A 22,999-nucleotide genomic window follows, 5' to 3' on the forward strand; every position below is an offset into this window, starting at 1 on the left:
GTTAGTATAATTGATAGTAGGATAACATTGAATCACTTTTATAAACGTTAAGGATACAAATAAGACGATTTAAACGTTAGGGACACAAATAAGACTTACCCCAAACGTTGGGGACAAAAACGATACTTTACTCAAAAAATTATAATAAATAAGTCTACATCTACTATGGATAAAATAATAATTTAGATAACGCCTTCTCATAAATTAGAATTGTATAAATCTAACCATCATAACTTAGAAACATTAATAAAAAAAATCTTCAATCAATTTATTCAAGTAAATTACCCTTAAATCGATCATGCGCCTATTATCAGATTTAAAAAAAAAAGATTTTAGGAGTGTCAAAATATATAATTAAATATATAAATTATGTAAAAGTGTTTATATTTAAGCTAAATGTGTCAATTATTTTATTTTATAATCATTATAAATTTATAATTACCGGATTATTTAAAATCTAACAATATCTTTTTATTTGATTCTATAATATCACTTATTTTATTGTGTAACATATTTTAGCAGTGAAATAAAATATTAAAAAATTAAACTTATTTTAATAAAACTTATATATTGTGTTTATCTAATAAATAATACAAAATTAGTTTATCTATTTTATAGTTTAGTTGAAAAATAATTTTATATTATAAAATATTAAAATTACTAAAATAATATGAAATCATTTATTTATATTATTTATTATTTTATAGTTGAATTTTATTTAGTAAAATCATTATAATTTAAAATAATTAGCTTGTCTTTCTAATTATGAACTTAAGAAATATTGTCTATAATTATAATATGAAATAAATATATAAATAAAAAAATTAAAGATTTGATGACATTGAAAGAAAAAAAAATGGTTGTAATAAGAATTAAACTCATGATCATAGAGAATTGTGCAAGACTTAAAAAAAAATAAAAGCCAACTCAACAATATATCTTTTTTTTTTGGTCGGGAACAATATACATGGTAATTCAGTAATTATTATTATTATTATTATTCACACTGATATAACACATAATAATTCAGTCTAACAGAGATGCATTTTTTAAATTTCAAGAATTTAATTAGTCATTTTTTAAAGTTGAGAACTAAATTGTATAGGGATTTAAAATTCAGGGACTATTTTAACCATTTATTCTCTATATCTCTATCTCTTTTCTTATGGACATCAGTGGCAAAACATCTAAACTCTAAAGTAGCTAGCTAGTAGTGAAGAGAAAGACTCAGAAATATAAAGGCATAGTGATAATTGTTCTCATCAAAGTATATGATGAATGCATTGATCCCAACAATCTACATGTAATTATGGATTCCTTGGTCTTAATAAACACCAATTATGTATACGATCAAACAAATAGGTAATAATAGTCTACTTAAACAAGAAAGAGAACTACTATGGGAAGAGAAAACCAGGAAAGTCACACTATTAGTAATGAAAAATAATGAACTATAATATGGAAACACACAGAAGCATAGAAACATTAATAACTTCAGTCTTGGTCACGGTTGAGCAGGTTTTCAGGGTCACAATATCGAATATGAGGCATTCCTCCTTCTTCTATTTTCCACCTGCCAGGGAGCCTCTTGTACAGTTTCACACGTAGCACTTGAAGCTGTGGGAAGTCCCCAGCCGCGCAATTAACATCGTAATGCATGCTTGCTAACTCTAGATTCAAGATTTGCAGGTTGACAAGCTGTCCCAGAGTCTTGATCAATCTTGAGTCCATTTCGCAGTGGCGTCTTATGGTAATCTTGGAGAGACTCTTGGGATACACATTCGGATCTAATGGAAGCCTACTGATGTTATGTACCTTTAGCGTACGGAGTTTGTTTAGGCACTGCAAAATCTTCTCTAATATTTCATCATTTGACTTATTTAGATGTTGCCATAAACTTAGTTTTGTCAAGTTGGGAAACATGCCCTTGTTAAGGACACTTGCTAGTTGTGAATCAAGATGAATGAAACCCAGAGTCTGGAGATTCTCCATACTTGTTTCCCCATTTTCTACACTCGACATTGATACTCCAGTACAATCCCACTTTGCATACAGTTGGCGAAAATAAATACGCCTCAATGACTCCAGCTTCCATATTTTGCTTGGTAGAGCTAAATGATCAGAGTCACGATGAAACTCTAGATGCAACATTTCTAGATTGCAAAGGTTGCATATACAAGTTAAAACATCACCTGCAATTCTTAGAGAACCTACTATCAGTTTCAAATACCTTAGATGGATCAATGACTTCAATCCACTAGGTTGTGAATGTAGCTCCACTAGGTTCATATGCAATACACGAGCCAACTTGAAACCATTCTCTATCTGTTTCCACCCTTCTGATTTACTCTTCCAGATAGTGCTTTCACCAAATACAAGCAGAGAGCGTGCAGATGATTGGTTATCTTTGGTTAGCCTCAGGTTTCCTCTATACTGGAGAGACATTCTACGGGGATTACACTTGTTAGCATCTAATGTCGTACACACTTCCATAAACTTATTTTCTCTGCTCTCTGAAATGCAGAGGTCTCGGAGAAGATCATGGACTCTACATGTCTTCACACCCCCATCAGTTCTCCTACTTGCAACTTGCACCAAACTCCGTTCCACCAGCTTATCTAAATACATGTCGGCAATATCTTCTACTTCTGGTGAATTCGATGGTCCAACTTCTTTTTTCTGAATGAACCCTTCAGCTATCCACAGTTGACACAATGTTCTCACATGGATTTCATAATCTTCAGGATACACTCCCAAATAAAGAAAGCATGGCTTTAATGTTTGAGGAAGGTCATCATAGCTAAGCTTCAGAATATTGGTCACAATTCGATATTCCTCCTCTTAAGCAAGATACCAAGAAACATGATTCTTGATTTTATGCCATTCTCTTGGTGACCTCTCTTTTTTGGCAACCATACCTGCTAACACAACAATGGCAAGTGGCAAACCTTTACAGGCACTAGCCATTTCTTTGCTTCCAAATCAATCAAATATATGAGAGAATTAACATTAATCAAATATTAAGTGAATCAAATCAATCAAATATATTCGACCAAAACTAGATTTCAACCGCAAAGTGCTAACCCAACTTCTAAGAGAATCCCCACAAGATTATGCAACACAACAATAAGATGTACAAAGAAACTCTGAAATATCTATGACTTTTTCTCTAATATTGATCAATGTCTTTTTTCTCTCACCGGCATTTTCTTACAAATCTCATCATATTTGTCTTTTTCACCATGAGGCTCAGACATACAATACTAAGAAAAAGAAACTAAATGAAACTCATTGAAGGAGAAGAGGAAGCTCGGGTAGCTATGAGAACTCACACTTTCTCTCCTTGATCTCAACTCTTGGCCGTTCACCCTTCTTATAGAAGGCGAAGTTTCCAAGATTGAAACCAGTTCAACCAAGCTACTTCTTCTCCAACTAAAAAGTTCAAATAGAGAGAAGAGAGAGGAAAACCGAAACATAATCAACATGCATGTACCTCTCTTAACCATTCTCATCAAATTCTTTCACTCTAGGCCCTTGATCTTGACTTTGACTTCAAGAAAGAACTCTCATCCTTGATGAATCTCTGATTCTTGACAGCTTCTTCTTTTCCATTTTTGCTTCTTCCTATTCGTAGCTCCAGTAGTTATCTTCATGAACAAAAATAGAAGTGAACTTTTGCAACTGAGATCTTTCTCTCTGATAGAGGCGAATCTTTTTTTTTTTTTGGTGTGGAAAATCTTAAAGCTTTTCTTCAAATTTTGTCTTCAATGACAACAATTTTGTAGCGCCTTGCTTCGTATCTTCCTTTTTCATAGGCTTTTTTTATCCTAGTCTTTTCTTCTTTCATAGCTTTATTGTAACTTTTCTTTGATAACTTGATTCTATTTTCTTCTTCTGATTGAAGTGACCGAATAGCATAGAAGAGAGACGAAAGAAAAGAAACAAAACTTTCAATGCAAAATTAAATCCCATTAAATTGTAAGTTTCGGTTACTAAAAAAAGTAATCAATTGAAATAAAATTTAAATTTCATTAATTAAATGGAGTAGGTAAGCGAAGAGTGCATGCTCCAATTCCTTCTTTCTTCTTCTAATTCAGACCCATAATTTTGTTGGACCAAGGGAGGTATTGTCTTGGGCTGTGCAAATGTTTCTTGCCCCAATATGTTCAGTCACTTGATTTAAAACCATATTGTTGTAATGCAAGTTTTGTTTGATGGTTAAATATGATCAAAGTGGGCTTAATTTAAAATGAGTTACGAGGACAATAATTTTTATTTCCTACACACTAAACCAGATCCATCAAATAAACAATTGAAAGTAAATATTAATTTAACAATTTTTAATTAATATTTTAATAATATTTGATCATCATAGTTAAAGTTTTTCAAACTCAATACAAGGAGAGTTAAAATTCTTAAAATTTGAGCTTGTAATTTTCATAACAATACATAGTGTTCCTTTAAGCCTCCCTGAAAACAACAGATTCCGTGAAACAGAACAATTTTTAATTTGATGATGATGATGATGTGTTCAAGAGTTTGCCAAATGATCTTGAAGTTCAGTACGAAATGCATTTAGATCTCAACAACAAACGAGCCTCTTCTATATGGACAAAAGTTTAATAGCTAAATGAGAATTATTAAGGAAGAAAGTCACAGAAAAATTAAACTTATTGAGGTGGCTTGCTTGATTTGCATGGCTGTTGATGATGAATATAACCTCACTCTTGGACTCTTGGTCATGACTTAGCATGTCTCATCAGGGATAATGCGAATCAGGCGATGGCGAATGTGAGGCATTGTTCCTTCCTCTATTTTCCAGCTGTCAGCGTCGACCATTGAAACGTCAGTCACATGTAGCACTTGAAGCTTCAGGAAGTCTCCAGCTCCGCAATTAACATAGCCATGTATCTTTCCCTCACAAAGTTTCAAGATTTGCAGGTACGGAAGCTGCCCTAGAGTCTTGATGATTCTTGGATCCAGTTTAGAAAAATGTTTTATGGTAATCTTGGTAAGACTTGAAGGAAACACATTTGGATCTAATAGAATCTCTGATATGCCAATTAGCTTTAGGGTACGGAGTTTGTTTAGACATTGTAGAACCTTCCCTAGTAACTCTTCTTCTTCTTCTTGTCGTCCCTCCATTCTACATAAAGTTAGTTTTGTCAAGTTGGGAAACATGCCCTTATTTAAGAAGCTTGTTGTTCGTACATCAAGAGAGATGTCACCTAAAGTTTGGAGGTTCTCCACCTTCGCTTCTCCAATCTTCATTTTCGACATTGATGCTCCCCAAGTCCATTTTTTTACGTAATACTTTAAATGAATATGCCTGAGTGACTTGAGCTTCCATATTTTGCTAGGTAGAGTAATAGAACAATACTCTTCAAACATTAAATGCAACGTTTCTAGATTCCAAAAGTTGCATATAAAATCTAAAGTATTATTCATAATTTCTGAATCACGTATTGTCATTTTCAAGTACCTGAGATGGATCAGGGTCTTCAATTCACTACTTGGTGATAAATATAGCAACACGTCATTCATGTCCAATACACGAGCCAGCTTGAAACTATTCCTTATCCGCTTCCACCCTTGTGATTTGTCATTCCAATAAGCCCTTTCACCAAAACGGAGTAGAGAGCGTGCATGTGCATGTGATTGGTTGTCTTTGATTGGCCAGAATTTTCCTCTGTACTGGAGAGAGACCCTACGGGAATTGTGCTTATTAATATCCAATTCTGTGCATACTTCCATAAACTTATTTTCTCTGCTCTCTAAAATGCAGAGGTCGCGGAGAAGATCATGGACTCTACATGTCTTCACACCTCCATCACTCCTCCTGCTTGCTACTTGCACCAAGCTCCGTTCTACCAGTCTATCTAAATACGTGTCAGCAATATCTTCTGCTTCTGGTGAATTTGATGTTCCAACTTCTTTTGCCTGAATGAACCCTTCAGCTATCCACAGTCGGCACAATATTCTCACAGAAATTTCATAATCTTCAGGATATACCCCCAAATAAAGAAAGCATGGCTTTAATATTTGTGGAAGGTCATCATAGCTAAGCTTCAGAATATCGGTCACAATTCTATAGTCCTCCTGAGCAAGATACCAAGAAACATGATCCTTAATTTTATGCCATTCTCTTTGTGATTTCTCTTTTTTTGCAACCATACCTGCTAACACAACAATAGCAAGTGGCAAACCTTTACAGGCTTTAGTCATCTCCATGCCAAGAGATTCAAGTTCATGAGGACATTTTTCTTTGCAAAACACTTTGTTACAGAATAGTTCCCAACTTTGACTTTCTTCAAGAAATGGAAGTCTGTAGGTGAAAGATGCTCTTGTATAATGAGAAATATCTTCCACACGTGTGGTTATCAATATTCTACTACCATTGTTGTCATCAGGAAAGGCTTTTTGCAACTCGTCCCACACTTGAGTTTTCCAGATATCATCTAGGACTACCAGATATTTCTTTCCACTCATACATTCTTTGACCTTTTCTTTCATTTTTTCTTGATCAGTTAAATCTTTACACTCCTCTGCCGATAACCCCAAAAGTTTCAAAAGGCTCATTAATAATTTTTGAGCTCTATAATAGTTGGACACAAAACCCCACACACGACACGGGAACATGCATTTAACCTTGTTGCTGTTGTAGATCTTTCTAGCAAGAGTGGTCTTTCCCAACCCACCCATGCCGATTATGCAAACAACTCTACGACTCGAATCTCCTCTTTCATCAAGGTGGCTAATCACCTCATCAGAGTCATGTACCAAGCCCACTACCTCATCTTCTTCTACATCCCTCCTTCTTGCAAGCAATGAAGAATCTTTTGCAAATTCTTTGTTTTCGATAGTACTTTCAAAATCACCCTGTTGGATGTCATATTTGGACTTGTTTTGATAGATCTCATTGATCCTTTTCTTGATGGTGTTAATCTGATCATTCACCTCATGGAGCATCATCACATGGTGTTTACTATGGAAGCACTTTCCAAACATGTTTCTGCTTCTTTGCTTGTTGACATTGACGACATAGGTGTCTACTACATCTTCAGCTTGGTATGCCACATCTATGATTTGGTTCACCACTTCTCTCACCAACGGATCCTCACGCTTTCCCTTAGAACTCTTAATGAAAATGTCCATGAAACTCAATTCATCACGTAGGGACTTGATTTGATCCTCCACGCTCGCAAGCAATGTCACTTCACTAACAAGCAGTCGTGACAAGTTCTCCAGAGCAAAAGTAACCACACTGTCCACCATTTTACTCATATTCTTAAGTGCATGCACGTTAAGCAAGAAAGCAAGTGAAATTTATACCATATTATATCAAATTAAAAGAATTTGAAAACAATCCTTTTTTTTAAGAAATAAATATTTTGGATAAGTTAAACATCTTATTCACGTCTACATAACTCATGGTAATTCAGTCTACTAGAAATAAAATTAAAAAAATGAACAAAGAAAAATAAATAAGTAGATATCGATGCTTACTACAGTTATAACTAGGAGCAATTTCTTAGAAAACTTGCTTGTTCTTATTTTCCTTGTTTTGTTGCTATATCTCTCCCTCACACTCTTCGCTATTTCTCTTTATCAATTATTTCAAATCTTCTATATATGAGTAAGTTTATGATGTTAATATTACTTTTACAGTAATAATATAATATAGCAATGGTTCTTCTTCTTTAATCTATACAGTAAGCTTCATAAACATTTTGAATAGCTATTTGTTGGGCTTCATTTTTCTTTAAAAAATCTCTTCCTCTTAAAAGAAAATATAAAAAAAGAAATAAAAATAAATGATAAATTTGAATAAATGATTGAGTTACTTCAGTTATCTTGATTCTTCGTGTCAAATAGTGGATTTGTTTAACCCTTGTTGAGTAGCCATATGCTAACTACTTAAATCTTGTTCTTTGCTTGTTTAAAATACAATTTTTTTTGTCAAATTTTATTAATTATTTGTTAGATAAAATAACCACCAAACACATCCTTGTTTTAGAAAAAAATCTACCAGAAAAGAAAAAATCAAGTAGTAGCATAGTTATTAATACATATCTAAATACTCACCAAACTATGTATGATTCACCAATAAGTGAAAAATCTTGAAGATCTTTATCCTTATTATTCAAATGGAATATATTTCCAATTTCCCTAAAACAATAAAGAAAGAAAATATAAAGTGAATCAAATCAATCAAATATATATGAGAGAAAATAAATTATCAGAACGTACCAGTAATTAAGAGAGAAGGCACACATATAATTAACCACATAACAAGTAAAGTAGTAGTGATTGTGTTACATTACATATAAAAGCTGTGGAAAAAGAGCAAGACACAGTATGAATAGAGAGGGTAAGATATATAAGACGATTTCAAAAAAGTAATGTCAAGTCGCTTAAAAAATTCATTGGTATAAAAGAAATTAAAGGTAATTGTGGTATTATAATAGAAATATGGGCTAATTTTTTTTTATATTGGAAGAGTGTGTGAGTTATGCTTGGTTATGGTGTATACAGGTGTTAGACACAAGTGTGGGACAAGGAGAAATCGGACCGTCCGAATTCTTTGTTAAAAAATTCGTTAATCACAAATCGGACCGTCCGATTAGTTTTTGTTTTTTTATTTATTTATTTAACATGAAATCGGACCCTCCGTTTACAGTTTTTTTTTTTTTAAAAAACTGAAAACGGACCCTCCGTTTTCCATTTGTGTTTTTTTTAATTTTTCCTTTAAAACAAAACGGACTCTCCGTTTTCAGGTTTTTTTTTTTTTTTAAAAAATCAAAACGGACCGTCCGAGTTTTATAAAAAAATTATTTTTCTGTGGATCTCCTCTAATCGGACCGTCCGAGTTCCTTACTCTAAATCGTTCGGTCCGATTTCAGCCTCATGACACCACATGCAGGAAAAACACCCCTATTCTCTATAATGCTGTTACACCCCAACCCTTCCTCCATACTAAAAATAAAAAGCGTAGAAATATGCATCTCATATATAACACATTTTATAAAAATTAGGTATATAGTGAAGGAAGTAAGAGTTGAACCCACAACCTCCTTTCTATAATGACTTATAATAAATGAATAATTACTAAACTAGTTAATTAATTTAGTAATTTAGAACATTAGTTTTTTATTTTTTATGTTATTAATATATAAAATTTGAAATGATTAAATTTTATATTTACTTTGAAAAAATTTGATATTTCTGCAGGTAGGGTAGAGTAGAGTTTAGAATTTTAGAGTGCGAGGTAGAGTTAGGATTGAGATATTTTCAACCCGCGAGTAAGGTAGGATAGAGTTTTAATAAAATTTTTAACCCGCGGGTAGGATTAGGGTATAGTCCAAACCCTACCCTACCATATCTATTGTCAATCCTACTCAACTGGATGCATGTGCAAGTAGATGTTAATTAATTTGTTTAATTATTTTTTTATATTTATAATTTTACTAAATTTTTAATTAAATTTTGTATATTTTTTTAATTATTTTTATATCATTTTTAATTTTATAATTAATTTTTTATATTAAAATTAACAGAATATTTTTTTCTAAAATACATGCATTTAAAAATTTAGTTAAATTTTTAATTATAAATAAATTTAATTTGTAAAAAAATACTTAATTAATTATAATATTTTTATACTAAAAAAATTTAATTATAAAATTAAAAATAATATAAAAATATAATTAAAAATATAAAAATTTAATTAAATTTTAGATAAAATTATAAAAATCAACCAAATAATTAAACCTTATTAATTTATAATGGATTGTTAGCTATGAAGATGAGTACTTATTGGCATGCACATTGATTCTTCAAGTTACTGATAAAGTTTGTTGATTTCACAAATCAAGTGGATGAATTGAAATCACAATGGCGAAAACATATAAAGCAGTTGGTTGTCATTTTTATCATCAAAAGGTAGCAACGTTGCAAGGAGAAACTTTCTTTGATATTACCGTCAAAAGTATTCTCTTAGAAAACAATTTTGGTAAACTAAGTAGGGAAAATGAGTATGTTGATTAATTTAAAAAGGAAAAATATATGAACCAACTCGAAATCATGGAATAACTTAGTTAATTATAAATATAGTAATTAGTTTTATTTATTTATAATTTAAAATATTGATTATTAAATGTTTTATCACATTCAAATTAGGAGAAGATACGTTCAGTATCATTGCAACCGCAAATCACAGAAATTGATTCAATTAACTTCCGTCTCTTCACCCTCCTTCCTTCTCTAAATGCCTAAAACATGATAAATCAGAAAACAGATTTAAAACCATCCAATTTACAAAGAAAAAAAACATCCTAATGCCTAATATAAGCACCATTTACATAGAAATTTTAGATACACAATGAGAGGCACTTGGCTGATTTTTTGCTGAAACCATCTTAGTTCTCTAACATTGTTGATTTAAAAATGAAGTTAATTTTTTTTGTGTCATCATTTAAATTAGGATTTAACTAACCTGTCTTCTTAATGCATAAGTTAAAATTGCTAGTAATAGAAAATTTTAAATAGTTTTCTTTAATAAATACACAATAAATATATTGAAATTTTAAATTTTATATCGTTTGTATAAAAAAATTAATTAATAATTTTATTATGTGTCCAAAAAATACATGTTAACTAAACTATTTTAAGTTTATATGTCTTAGTGATTTGAGTTTTTATATTTAGTTTTCAGTTATGCTAGAAAATTAAAAAGGTATTTATAATAAAAAAATATGATAATGTCAGAAAAACAAAAAAAAAAGTCAAACATTCATTAATCAGTACTAAGTCATAGTATTTTGATAAGAGCATGAATAACACATATTACACTAGCTGATACTCTCCTCTCTCTAACCATTTAGGATCATTAATTTCTTTTCGAATTTAGTTTTAGTTCTTCCAAATTTTTCTTTTGAATTATAAGAGACTCCTGCATTGTTTTGGGTTAATATCTGGCCTGAGTATTAATTACGACAAGTCAAGCATGGTTTCAGTCAACTATGAGAAGGCATGAGTGACTAATATGTGTGGTTTGTTGAGCTGTACCCATTGTCAGGTACTTAGAAATCTTTTTAGGCGCAAATCCTTAGTTGGTGAAGACATGGAAATCAATCATAGATAAGGTGGAAGATAAGCTGAGCATATGGAAAGCTAAATCTCTTAACAAGGTTGGTAAGTTGGTTCTCATCAAATCTGTTCTAAATAGTCTTCCGGTTTACTACTTAAGCTTGTATAAGATGTCAAAAGCGGTTGCAGAAAAGATAATTGGATTATAAAGAAGATTTCTGTGGAGTAAAAAAGATAGAAATAATGGTATACCGCTTATGAAATGGGAGGTGGTTCAAGCTTCTAAGAAGCTAGGTGGGTTGGGGGTCGGGGATGCATTACTCAGGAATGCGTTGCTTCTCTTCAAGTGGTGCTGGCGCTTCTCTAAGGAGAACTGCCCGTTGTGGAAGAAAGTTGTTTCTTCTTGTAATCAATTGAACCCATCTTTAATGCTGTCACAACAACCTTTACCATCTAGAGGGGGACCATGGTAAGATATTTGCCAGCTTAATATGAAGGAGCAACAGTGAGAGATATGATGATTAGTGGTTTGTCTATGGAGGTGAAAAATGGCAAACATATTCGTTTTTGGGAGGACAGTTGGCTACAAAGTGGCTCTTTAAAAAATAATTTTCCAAGACTCTTCTCTGTTTTAAACCAACAAGGATCTGTAATAGGGGACTGTGGGTTCTGGGATGGGTTAGAGTGGGTTTGGAACTTCAAATGGAGGAGAGAACTGTTCTAATGGGAGTTAGAGTTGCTCAATCAACTTCATGACCGTTTACGGGTTGTGAAATTGTCGGTTGATAGAGAGGATTCTGTCATATAGAAATTTGACAAAAAAAGGTATTTTTTCTACTAACTCATTTGTGCAGGTACTGCAGAAAGAAACTCTCTCAGAAGACATCACAAGTTATAGTTTCACTAGTACCATTTGGAGAGGCGTGGTTCCTCCAAGAGTTGAACTGTTTGCATGGTTCGTTTTAGTTGGCAAAGTCAACACGAAGGATTATTAATCATAATGATAATATCTGTGTGTTGTGTAAAAAGGATATAGAATTTGTGCATCAGTTATTTTTTGGCTGTGAGTTTACATGGCAGGTGTGGTGCGCTTGGCTAACGTGTGCTGGTAGAGACTGGACTATGCCGGAAACTGTTAAAGAGTTTTTTGAGAGCTGGATTGAAGTACCAGGTTGTAAGTCTTAGCAAAAGAAGTGGCTGATAGACTTCTTTGCAGTTGTTTGGAATATCTAGTTGGAACGGAACAGTAGAATTTTTCATAATACTGAGACAGGTGTTGAAGAGATCAAGACTAGATCGTTTTTGAGCTACAGAGTTTGGGGCGGTGTTGATCCGTTTGGTTGTTGATAGTAATGTCGGAGATGACAACGTAGTATACCTTTTATTGTGTCTAGTGTCTCGTGTTTATATGTTCTTTCTTTCTATTTGCTCCACTTCATTGTGTTGAGCTCTTATGGTTCAAAAAAAATAAAATAAAATAAAATAAAGAATTGAAAAGAACTTTAGAATTAGAGCAACTGCTAACTGAATAACAGATCCAATGTGTGGCCTACACGTTAGGCTAACAACGCCCCTGCTAATTGAGGTCTGAGCCAGATGCATCTAGGTTAACGTCATAACCGCCGTTAACTACGGTTTTCTAATACGAGCCTCCCAAACCAATTCAAACATATAATTTCAAATATAACAAATTCTTTGGTCTTTCAAACATCAGGTATCAATTTAAATCAAATAATACTTTCTCATCCAAATCATATTCAGTCGTATTTTCTCAATCTTAAGGCATTTCAAATATATTTCACAATTTAAAAATAAGTGAGTACCAACAAATACTCTAATGTTTCAAAAATACATATTCAAGTAAAATCAAATGTTTTAAAATAATATAAAACTTCTTCAAACATACATATAGTCTCATGTGCATATTAAAATGAACTTAACAAAGATAAATATTTAGTTATAATAAATCGATATTCTATCTAATTTAAAATCCTTTGGTAATAATATTTGTAAGCATAATTATAAGTTCAAAGCAATGTATATCAAAATAATTATAGATACAAAGCCAACCAATTATAAATGTAAAGCCTACCCACAATATGGTCCTAAGGGATCGAAGAGGCCGAACCCGGAGTGCGAAATTAAAAGGTGAGGAGATTTGAAGTAGAATGGAACAGAAGAGCACAGAATTTTGACCATGGCAATGACAACAACTTTAATTCTCACAACAGCGACAATGACCACAACACCAGGCAAATGCAGTAATTTCAAATTGAATACAGAGATAAAGGCAGATAAAATTCTGGAAAATCCAAAACAGAACATAGACAAAAATAAATCAAAACAAGAACAAAGTAGAAAAATAAAATGGTGGCAGAGATAAGGTGAAAATAGAACAGACTAAGGGAAGAAGCTGGACCAGAACAGTGGCAAGGTAGTGTTGCCGGTGAGTTTGGAAGCTTCAACATGTTTTCCGGCTATGGTAGCACCGTTCCTGGCGACTAGAGGTGCGGCGACGAGTCTCCCTCTCCTCCGGCAAGTTCCTCCTCCCCCTCTGTTCGTGTATGGTCATGTTTCTCTTTCTGCGAACTCTTTCTCTCTCTCTCTCTCTCTCTCTCTCTCTCTCTTTCTCTCTCTCTCTCTCTCTCTCTCTCTCTCTCTCTTTTTCTCTCCCTCTCCCGTTCGAGCTCCTCTCCCTAGAAACCCAACGGTGGCAGCGGCGGCGCAGCAGCTCGGCGACGGGGTTTCCATCAGCAAAGACGGATCGGCGGTGGGAAAAGCATGGCAGTGACGGATCTGACGATGATGAGACTGACCGCCTCCCTCTCTTCCTCGCGGGTCCTCCTCCCTCTCGGCGACCATGATGGCGGCACGGCGAAACGCTAACGGCAGCGACACTCCTCCAGCTTTCTTCAACTCGCAGACTCTCTTTCTCTCGAGTTGACATCGATGGCAACTTGACAGCGGCAGAACTTAGGCGGCGAGGCGTGGAGGCAGCAGCCCCTTTTGCCGTTCTCTCTTTTTTTTTTCTGCGTGGGTGTATTTGTGTATGGTGTGAGTTTTGAAAAGAAGGGGGGAGGGGCTGTGGTTGATGAGGAAGAGTGAAAGTTGTTTACTAATTTAGGGTTAAGGTTGGATAGGAGGAATAAGGGTAATGCAGGAATATTGATAAAATTATAGGGTAGGATAGTAATAATAGAAAAAGAAGCTTGGGACATTACATTCTCTCTCCTCCCTCCATTGCTTTCAGCCACTTCACTCAGGAAAGAAGAGTGAACAAGTTATCAGAAGAGAAGTACAAATACAATGAAGTTATGAAGAAGAAAAAGGCTATGTTTTGAAGAAGGAAGATTCGAAGTATGGTGTGGCTAGATTTTTGCCATTGAAGGCAAGATTTCAAGAAGAAGCTTCAAGATCTTCCATGCAAAGAATAGGAAAGTGGTAAGCTCACTCGTCCGCTTAAGCAAGTGTCGGGAGTTCGAATCCCGCCTTGTGCATACAGCAACCCATTAGCCAGTGGCAGACCCTTAAATGGAGCTCCGATCCGCGACGGATTAGTCCTTGACCTGTCGGACTGGGGGATACCGTGGGCAACCAACAAAAAGGGAAAGATCTCAGTGGTAAAGCTCATTTCCATTTTTGTTATTCCAAGACAGAAGGTAGCTACTGGAGCTACGAAGAGGAAGAAGCAAATATGGAAAGGAAGGAACTATCAAGGATCAGAGGTTCATCAAAGGTCAGAGTTCTTTCTTGGAGCCAAAGTCAAGATCAAGGGCTCGGAGTGAAGGAGCTTGATGAAAAGGGTTGAGAGATGTATATGCATGTTGGTTTTGTTTCGGTTTTCCCTCTCTCTTCTTTCTATCCGGACCGCTACTGTTTGTTGGAGAAGATGTAGGTGGCTTGGTTGAACTGGTTTCAACCTTAGAAGCTTTTCCTTCTATAATAAAGGTGAACGGCCAAGGGTTGAGATAAAGAGAGAAAACATATAGTTCTCATAACTACCCTAAGCTAATAGAGTTCTTCTCCTTCAATGATGTTCATTTTGTTTTCTTTTCTTTAGTTTTGTCTGTCTAAGTCTCATGGTAAAAGGCAAACATGATGAGATTTGTAAGAAAAAGCCAGTGAGAGGAAAAAGGCAGAGAACAAAATTAAAGAAAAATCCATAGATGTCTCAGAATTTGTTTGTACATCTGTATGTTGTGTTTCATGATCCTGTGGGGATTCTCTTACAAGTTGGGTTAGTACTTTGCGGTTGAAAGCTTGGTGAGAGTCCAAGTCAAGTTCAGATTTGGGGACAGAATTTGGATTTGTCCCGGATAGAATTGGGTAGATCCTATGGAATAATTGGTATATGTAATATGATTATTATAGTGAAATTCCGTCACTGTTGCGATGGAGACTGGATGTAAGCTGCATTGCACTTAACAGCTAAACCAGAATACTTCTAGGTGTGATTCTCTCTTTCTCTTCTACTCCTATTTTGTTTCTGTTGCGCTGGAGACAAAATTGAAAAATATCTCCTAACAGGTTATGAGACAAAAAAAATGTCTCTTAACTTGTTATGAGAGAAAAAGCAAAAATATCTCCTGAAATTCCTTTAGAAGTCAGAAAATAATATTCAGCAGAAAAGGGACTAAGATTCAACCCCCCTCTCTTAGCCACTAATTACCATCATTTATCTTTTCCTGTAACTAAAGATCATTCAAATCTAATAAATATAGAATTAACTATAACTATATCTTAAAAGGTTGTTTATTATCAGTTAGAGATTTACTACTACTAGTGCTTTTATATATTTAAATTTTAAATTAGATATGTTATTTTTTTTCAAATTTATTATTTTATAATTCTTTATTTTAAATTTAAATCTTAAATTATTATATAAATTAATTATTGAATAATGAACCTGAATAAAAAAATTGGAATGTTATACAGTGTAGTAAAAATAAAATAAAAAAAAAATGAACGAAGAAAAAATAAATAATGAGATACTTACTGCAGTTATAATTAGAAGCAATTTCTTGAAGTACTTGTTCTTCTGTTGCTATATGAATCTCTCACTCACACCCTTCTCTTTTTCTCTCTATCAATTATTTCAAATCTTCTATGTTCGTGCATCTCTGTCGTCATAAGCATATCTAAGTTTATGATGTTAATATTACTTTTGAAGTAATAATATAATATATTTGCAATAATGGTTCTTCTTTAATCTTTGTATACTATACAAGCTACATAAACATTTTGAATAACTAATTGTTGGCTTCTTTTTTAAAATAATAAAATAAAAAACTCTTTCTCTTGAAAGAAAATATAAAAAAGAAATAAAAAAATAATATGATAAATCTGAATAGATGAATGAATTACTTCGTCTTATCTAGATTATTCTTCTTCATGTCAAATAGATGAATCTTTTGAATAATCATATGCTAAATTAAATCTTCTTCTTTGTTTGTTTAAAATACATTCTCTGTCAAATTTTATTAATTATTTGTTAGAGAAATTAACCACCAACACATCTTTGTTTTAGAAAAAAAAAATAGCAAAAAAAAAAAAAAGAAGAATCAAGTAGTATCCAATTATACTCACCGAACTATGTATGATTCATCAATAGGTGAAAAACCTTGAAGCACAACATGTGTCCATTGCGCTTTTTAATTTGCATATGGATGCATGAGTGGTGTTGGACTCTCGTATGGGAGAGAGAGGTGCTTTACAATTTTGTGGTGTCAGTGAAACCATAACTCGGACCATGCGAGTTCCCATTCACTACACGAACCGTCCGAGTTGCATTTTACTAAACGCACGGTCTGATTTGATGTAGTCTGGACACGCATCGCACAATAACTTCTCCCATCTTCTTCTTCTTCCTTTCTCCGTTTAAATTTTTTTATGTTTCCTAATTATAATTATTATTGTTAAGTGGCTAATTATTATATCATTTTTACCAGATATAGGTTTTTTTGAATTTTTTTAATATTTTATAATTAAAATTATTATTGTTAGGAAGTTTATTAGTGTTGTTGTTATTGTTAGAAGATGAATAAAAATGTATATTACTTTTGTACTCTATCATTTAAAATAATACATTTTCAAAAGTACTATATCATTTATTTTTCTTATTCTACTAAATAATAACAGAAATCATACTAACAAATTTTTGGGTTACATACCATGAAGGAAAAAAATACAGATGCAGAAAAATAGAGAAAGAAGCGAGCAAACTTGAAGAAGAACACGAAATCTGATATTTTCAATAAACCTAAATCGGACTCACCGTTTACCATTGGCAGATTCAAATTAATATTTAAAAAAGGGAACTCGGACCCTACGATTTCATGTTTAACTTGATAAAAAATATATATATATACAAAACGCACGGTCCGTTTTGTTTCGTTAAAATCCGAATTCCAGCCATCAACAAGTCGTACCCTCCGACTTGTTTGTTTATTTTTGCTTAACAAAGAATTCGGACCCTCCGAGTTCTTTCACCTAAAAATGACAAAAAGCTGTCCCACCTTCTTGTTTATCTCTCTCTATTTCCATATCCAGAGAAAACACACTAATGAGTTCCATAACTACAAAATTGAGCCTGTCCATTGTATCTGTATCCTTATTATTCAAATGGAATATATTTCCAAATTTCGCTGAAAAAATAAAGAAAGAAAATATGAAGTGAATCAAATCAATCAAACATATGAGAGAAAATAAATTATCAGAACGTACCAGTAATAATTAAGAGAGAAGGTACACATATAATTAACCACATAAGAAGTAAAGTAGTACTAGTGATTGTGTTACATACTCACATTACATATAAAAGATGTGGAAGAAGAGCAAGACACAGTATGAATAGAGAGGGTAAAATATATAAGACAATTTCAAGAAAGTCAAGTCAAGTCACTTAAAAAATTCATTGGTATAAAAGAAATTAAAGGGTTAATCCAATTAAATTAATAAATTATCTATGCACAAGACACTAGTTAGTGGAGTACAGGAGTAGAGTGTTGTCGTTACTCGCATGCAGAGTTAAAAATTTGCATTTTTACGCCTAAACAAATATACATTAATTGGTGTTAAGATCAACGCATCCCGTTAATTAATTATGACATGATTGAGCAGACCCAAGTAGATGCATGTGCAAGTGTTAATTAATCCATAATGGATTGTTAGCTATGAAGATGAGTACAACATATATACATGCTTATTTTAACTGTATGTTTTAGGACTAATTATTGAATTTTATGATATGTTTTTGAGTTTAGGCTTTTAGCTAGACATTCTTTCGTGTACCTTTTTTCTTTTACTTATTTGCATGCACATTGATTCTTCAAGTTACTGATAAAGTTTGTTGATTTCACAAATCAAGTGGATGGATTGAAATCACAATGGCGAAAACATATAAAGCAGTTAGTTGTCATTTATATCATCAAAGGTAGCAACGTTGCAAGGAGTAGGGGTGTGCATGGGTCGGGTGAAATCGGATTTGATGTGACTTAGATCCGGCCTGAAATATATACCGGGTCTATTTGTTAGACTCGAACCCGGCCCTAAACCCGATGAAACCTATACACTTTTGGGTCACGATTATACCGGGTAAAAATCGGGTAAAAACCGGGCCATTAACATTATATTACATTGATACCTTCTTGTAAGTTAGTATGTAGAAATATCTAAATTTTCAAGACTCTAACCATTATTTGACATGATAAAATTCACTTAGAAAAGTATAATAAGAACCAACTCTTCTCTAAAATTAAAGTATAACCATAATCAATACTAATATTGCCTAATAACACTAAATATTTAAATCAATACAAATAACACAAGATTATGCATTAGTCTAAAGTCTTATGCATTTTAAACATAAAACATTAACTTATAGTCTTATATATAATGACTAATAACATAAAATATTAAGGTTTACAATACTTAAATTCTACATAATAATAACCATCATCCATCACTAATATATAACACAAAATATTGATTGTGTAGGATGACCGGACCACCGGACCGATTTCGGGTGACCCGAGTTATGGTCCGGACCCGACCCGAAATAATGACTAGGTCTATTTTTGAGATCCTTATCCGACCCTAAACCCCATAAAATCACACTAAATTAGCCTCTAAAATATTCGGGACTGGGCCGAATTTTCGGATCGGATCGGGCCATACACACCCGTAGCAAGGAAATACTTTCTTTGATATTACGTCAAAAGTCAACTTTTTTGTGTCATGATTTAAATTAGGGTTTAACTAACCTGTGTCTTTAAAATACAAGTTAAGTTTGTTAATAATAGAAAAATTTAAATAATTTACTTTAATAAATATACAGTAAATATATTAATAATTTAAACTTTACATTATTTTTTATAAAACTTTTTAATTAATAATTTTATCATGTGTCCTAAAAATACATATTAGTTAAATCCATTTCATAAAAATTAGATATATAATGAAGAAGGTGAGAGATAAATTTATAACCTCTCTCATGTAATAACTTACAATAAATAAAGCAATCACTAAACTAATTATTTAATTTAATAATTTAGAACATTAGTTTATTTTATTTTATTAATATGTATGAAATTCGAAATGATTGAATTTTATATTTATTTTAAAAAAATTAATATTTCTGCAAATAGGGTAAGATAGGATTTAGAATTTTAGAGTACGGGTAGAATTCTCAATTCACAGATAAAATAGAGTAGAATTTTAATGAAATTTTTAACTCGCGAATATTGCCAGCCCTATATTACACTCCTCTCTCTAACCATTTGGGATAATTAATTTCCTTCCAATTTCAGTTTCAGTTCTTCTAAATCACATCCAAAAATTTCTTCAATCACAATCTTACTCATTAAAAATGTCGGTAATACTATGGAGACAAAAAACAAACAGTTAAAACTTGTCTTATTTATCATTCATTAATTGTTGTAATAATTAATAAATATTAAATAAAATAAGTTATGACTATTTTTGACTAATTTTTTTTATTACCAAATATTTCTTTGAACATACAAATTCTCTTCAAACAAGCTAAATAAGTAAATAGCATCCAAAAAACTTCAGAACATTATTAAACCTAAAAAAGATCTTAAATTCTTCCAACCCTATCTAATCATAAACCTACAAAAAAGAAGAACCGAAAAAATCAGAAAAAAGAATCTCCAGAACTTCAGAATCAGAGCATCACATAGCATTATCTTTTATTATGTTATAAGAAAGAAATTATCTAATCTAAATCACATATTTAATTCTCAAAAATTGATTAACCATCTTTATTAATTTGCTCATATATATATTTGAAGACTTGAAGATGAAGGATGTGTTTTTGTGAGTTATTGGATCATGTTTATAGAGTCTTCTTTACGGACATAAGTTTAATTGTTAAATGCAACCAATAGCATTAGTTCATCATTGTGAATTAAATCGCTTTAATTTGCTAATCCAGTCTCTCTGTTCTAAAATGTCAGATTATTAGAGATTAACAAGGAAACCCTTTACTTTGTGAATGTGGATGCTCTTTATCAACATAGCAATCTTTCTTTCCTTCCATTCAAACACCTTATAAAGCTTCAATTTCATTTTACTAAGGATATTGTTGTCTTTGCAACTATTGGATTTCATTCCTTGGAAAATAGATCTTCAAATTCAGTATGAAACGCATCTGAATCCAAACAATCAACACCGGTGAATTGAATAATATACAATTCATTTCACTCCACTTTTACAGTAGTCAAGACTGTCCTCTTGAAATCAGTACACACTACACACAAGAACATTAAAGCATGTCCTCAATGTTGGCATAGTTAGTTTACATAGTAATGAAACCACATATCTAAGTGAAACATACTAAACGACAATCAAGAAATATGGAAAAGCATAGAAAAATTAAACTTGAATTGCGTTGCTTGGCTGTTGATGATGAATATAACCGGTGAATACTAGCATGCAGTTGTCTTCACGTGAAGATGATAGTCCAAAACCATTTGATGATTTAACAGATTTGATTAAATTATCATATAACGATTCTTAACTATCAACTTCACCTAAAAATAACTACGCGTGAGTTTTTACCAATATAACCTCACTCTTAGACATGGTTGAGATGAACCGATGAGAGTTTATAAAAATATTTCTGAGTGATTTGTGCTTCCATGTTTTGCTTGATAGAGTAACAACTTCATCATGCCATAAATACAACGTTTCTAGATTCCAAAGATAGCATAGAAAATCTACAGCATTTGCAGTAGTTCTTGTAGAAAATGTTTGGACTTTCAAATACCTTAGATGGATGAATGCCTTCAATCCACTAGGTGATAATAGTAGCACCACTTGCTTCATGTCCAATACACGAGCCAACTTGAACCCATTCTTTATCCATTTCCACCCGTTACTCTGATAGCTATTGTTCTACCTAGAGGCTCTAGCTCAAATGGACACTCTTTATCTCCAAAGATTTTCTTGGAGAAGAGTTTCCAACTTACTTGTTCATCAAGAAAAGGAAGGTCATACACAAGGGTTGCATTGCTATATAATGCTACTTCTCTTAGATGACTTGTTATGATTATTCTACTACCATTTTTTTTCGTTTGGAAACGCCCCTTTCAATTCATCCCACACCCTGAGTTTTTTAAATATCATCAAGCACTATCAGATACTTTTTTTTTCCCCTTCAAGCATTCACTTAGCCTCTTCTTCAGTTCATCCAAACTCAAATCATTACATTCATCTATGGATGGTTCTAATCCTTTCAAAAGGCTCAAAAGTAGATCTCTAATTCTATAATCATTGGACACATAACTCCATGCACAACAATCAAACATGCTTTTCACCTCATCTTTGTTGTAGATCTTCCTAGTAAGAGTGGTCTTTTCCAAACCACCCATGTCTATTATGAAAACCACATTAAGATTAGGATCTGGTTCCATGAACTTCTCAATAACCACATTGGACTCATTCACCAACCCAGCCACTTCTCTTTCTTCCACATCTCTCCTTCTCCTCTAGAGATACTCCACACCACCTGCTCTTTCTGCTCCTTCTGTAGTACCACTGTGCTCATCAATGCCATAAATGACTTTGTTTCTATAGATACCTTCAAGAGTGGACTTGATTGCTTTAACCTGAGCCTGTGCAGTAGAAACACATCCTCAACTTGTTTAAGCTTTTGTGCCTGGCAACATTAGTAACATATGTGTCAATGGCATCCTCAGACTGGAAAGCCACTTGTCTAATCTGGTTCACCATCTATCTCTTTCACCAATTCGTTGTTGCGATTTCCCTCATAATTCTTCAAGAACGCTACCATGAACTTGAGATCATTACCCAGAGAAGTAATATTATCTTCCATACTAGAAAGTAACTTCACTTCACCAACAAGTAGCCGTGACAAGTTATCCATCGCAAAGGAAACAATGCTACTCACCATACTATCTGCCATTTCAGTATCCTCCGTGAAAAATAGGATATATATGTTAATTAGTAACTAAGAACATTTCGAATGCTTGGTTTTAGTTTTATTTTATTTTAGGTTCTACATAGTATCACATAAATATTTGTAGAATCATATATTGTAAATATTAATTTAAAATTTAATATAAAATTCGTCATTTCAATATTTGATTTTATTTTAATTTAACAAGTTTATTTAATCGTATGTGGAACTTCTTTCACCTTGGAAAGAGTTTAAGAGTAGTCTTAAACGGGACTGTCCCTCTATTTAAGCAGTTCCTTGTTTTATTTGTTTTATTTTTTTTTGTTTAATTTATTTCAGTCACAAAAAAAAAACATTTTATTAGTTTTTTTTTTAAATGATATGGTATCTTCTTATATTAGTATCATCAAAAATTATATCTAATACAAATTTTAATTTTAAATCAGTTTAATTATTATAAAAGTCAAAACT

The 22,999-nt window shown here is 32.7% G+C and overlaps 2 protein-coding genes across 3 annotated transcripts; both read right to left on the minus strand.

Moving 5' to 3' along the window:
* Nucleotides 1-1,298: 1,298 nt before the first annotated feature.
* LOC130976397 (probable disease resistance RPP8-like protein 2) lies at nt 1,299-3,898 on the minus strand. Of its 2 annotated transcripts, none has more exons than XM_057901252.1 (2): nt 3,494-3,898; nt 1,299-2,918 (listed from the first exon to the last, which is right to left on the minus strand). In XM_057901252.1, exon 2 carries the CDS (start codon nt 2,626-2,628, stop codon nt 1,495-1,497), a length of 1,134 nt encoding a protein of 377 aa, XP_057757235.1. In that variant the 5' UTR covers nt 2,629-2,918; nt 3,494-3,898; the 3' UTR covers nt 1,299-1,494. The 2 variants fall into 2 exon arrangements, with proteins under 2 accessions (XP_057757235.1, XP_057757234.1); XM_057901251.1 differs by having other exon boundaries at nt 1,299-2,969.
* Nucleotides 3,899-4,746: 848 nt separating this feature from the next.
* Nucleotides 4,747-7,275, minus strand: LOC130975947 (disease resistance protein RPP13-like). The gene has a single exon (XM_057900660.1). The coding sequence runs from the start codon at nt 7,273-7,275 to the stop codon at nt 4,747-4,749; it is 2,529 nt and encodes an 842-aa protein (XP_057756643.1).
* Nucleotides 7,276-22,999: the final 15,724 nt, after the last annotated feature.

The sequence above is a fragment of the Arachis stenosperma genome, chromosome 4 (genome assembly GCF_014773155.1).
Source record: "Arachis stenosperma cultivar V10309 chromosome 4, arast.V10309.gnm1.PFL2, whole genome shotgun sequence".
Taxonomy (NCBI): Eukaryota; Viridiplantae; Streptophyta; class Magnoliopsida; order Fabales; family Fabaceae; genus Arachis; species Arachis stenosperma.

Coding starts and splice junctions, on each gene's coding strand:
- LOC130976397 (XM_057901252.1), bottom strand. CDS start 2,628: ATGTATTTAGATAAGCTGGTGGAACGGAGTTTGGTGCAAGTTGCAAGT.
- LOC130975947 (XM_057900660.1), bottom strand. CDS start 7,275: ATGGTGGACAGTGTGGTTACTTTTGCTCTGGAGAACTTGTCACGACTG.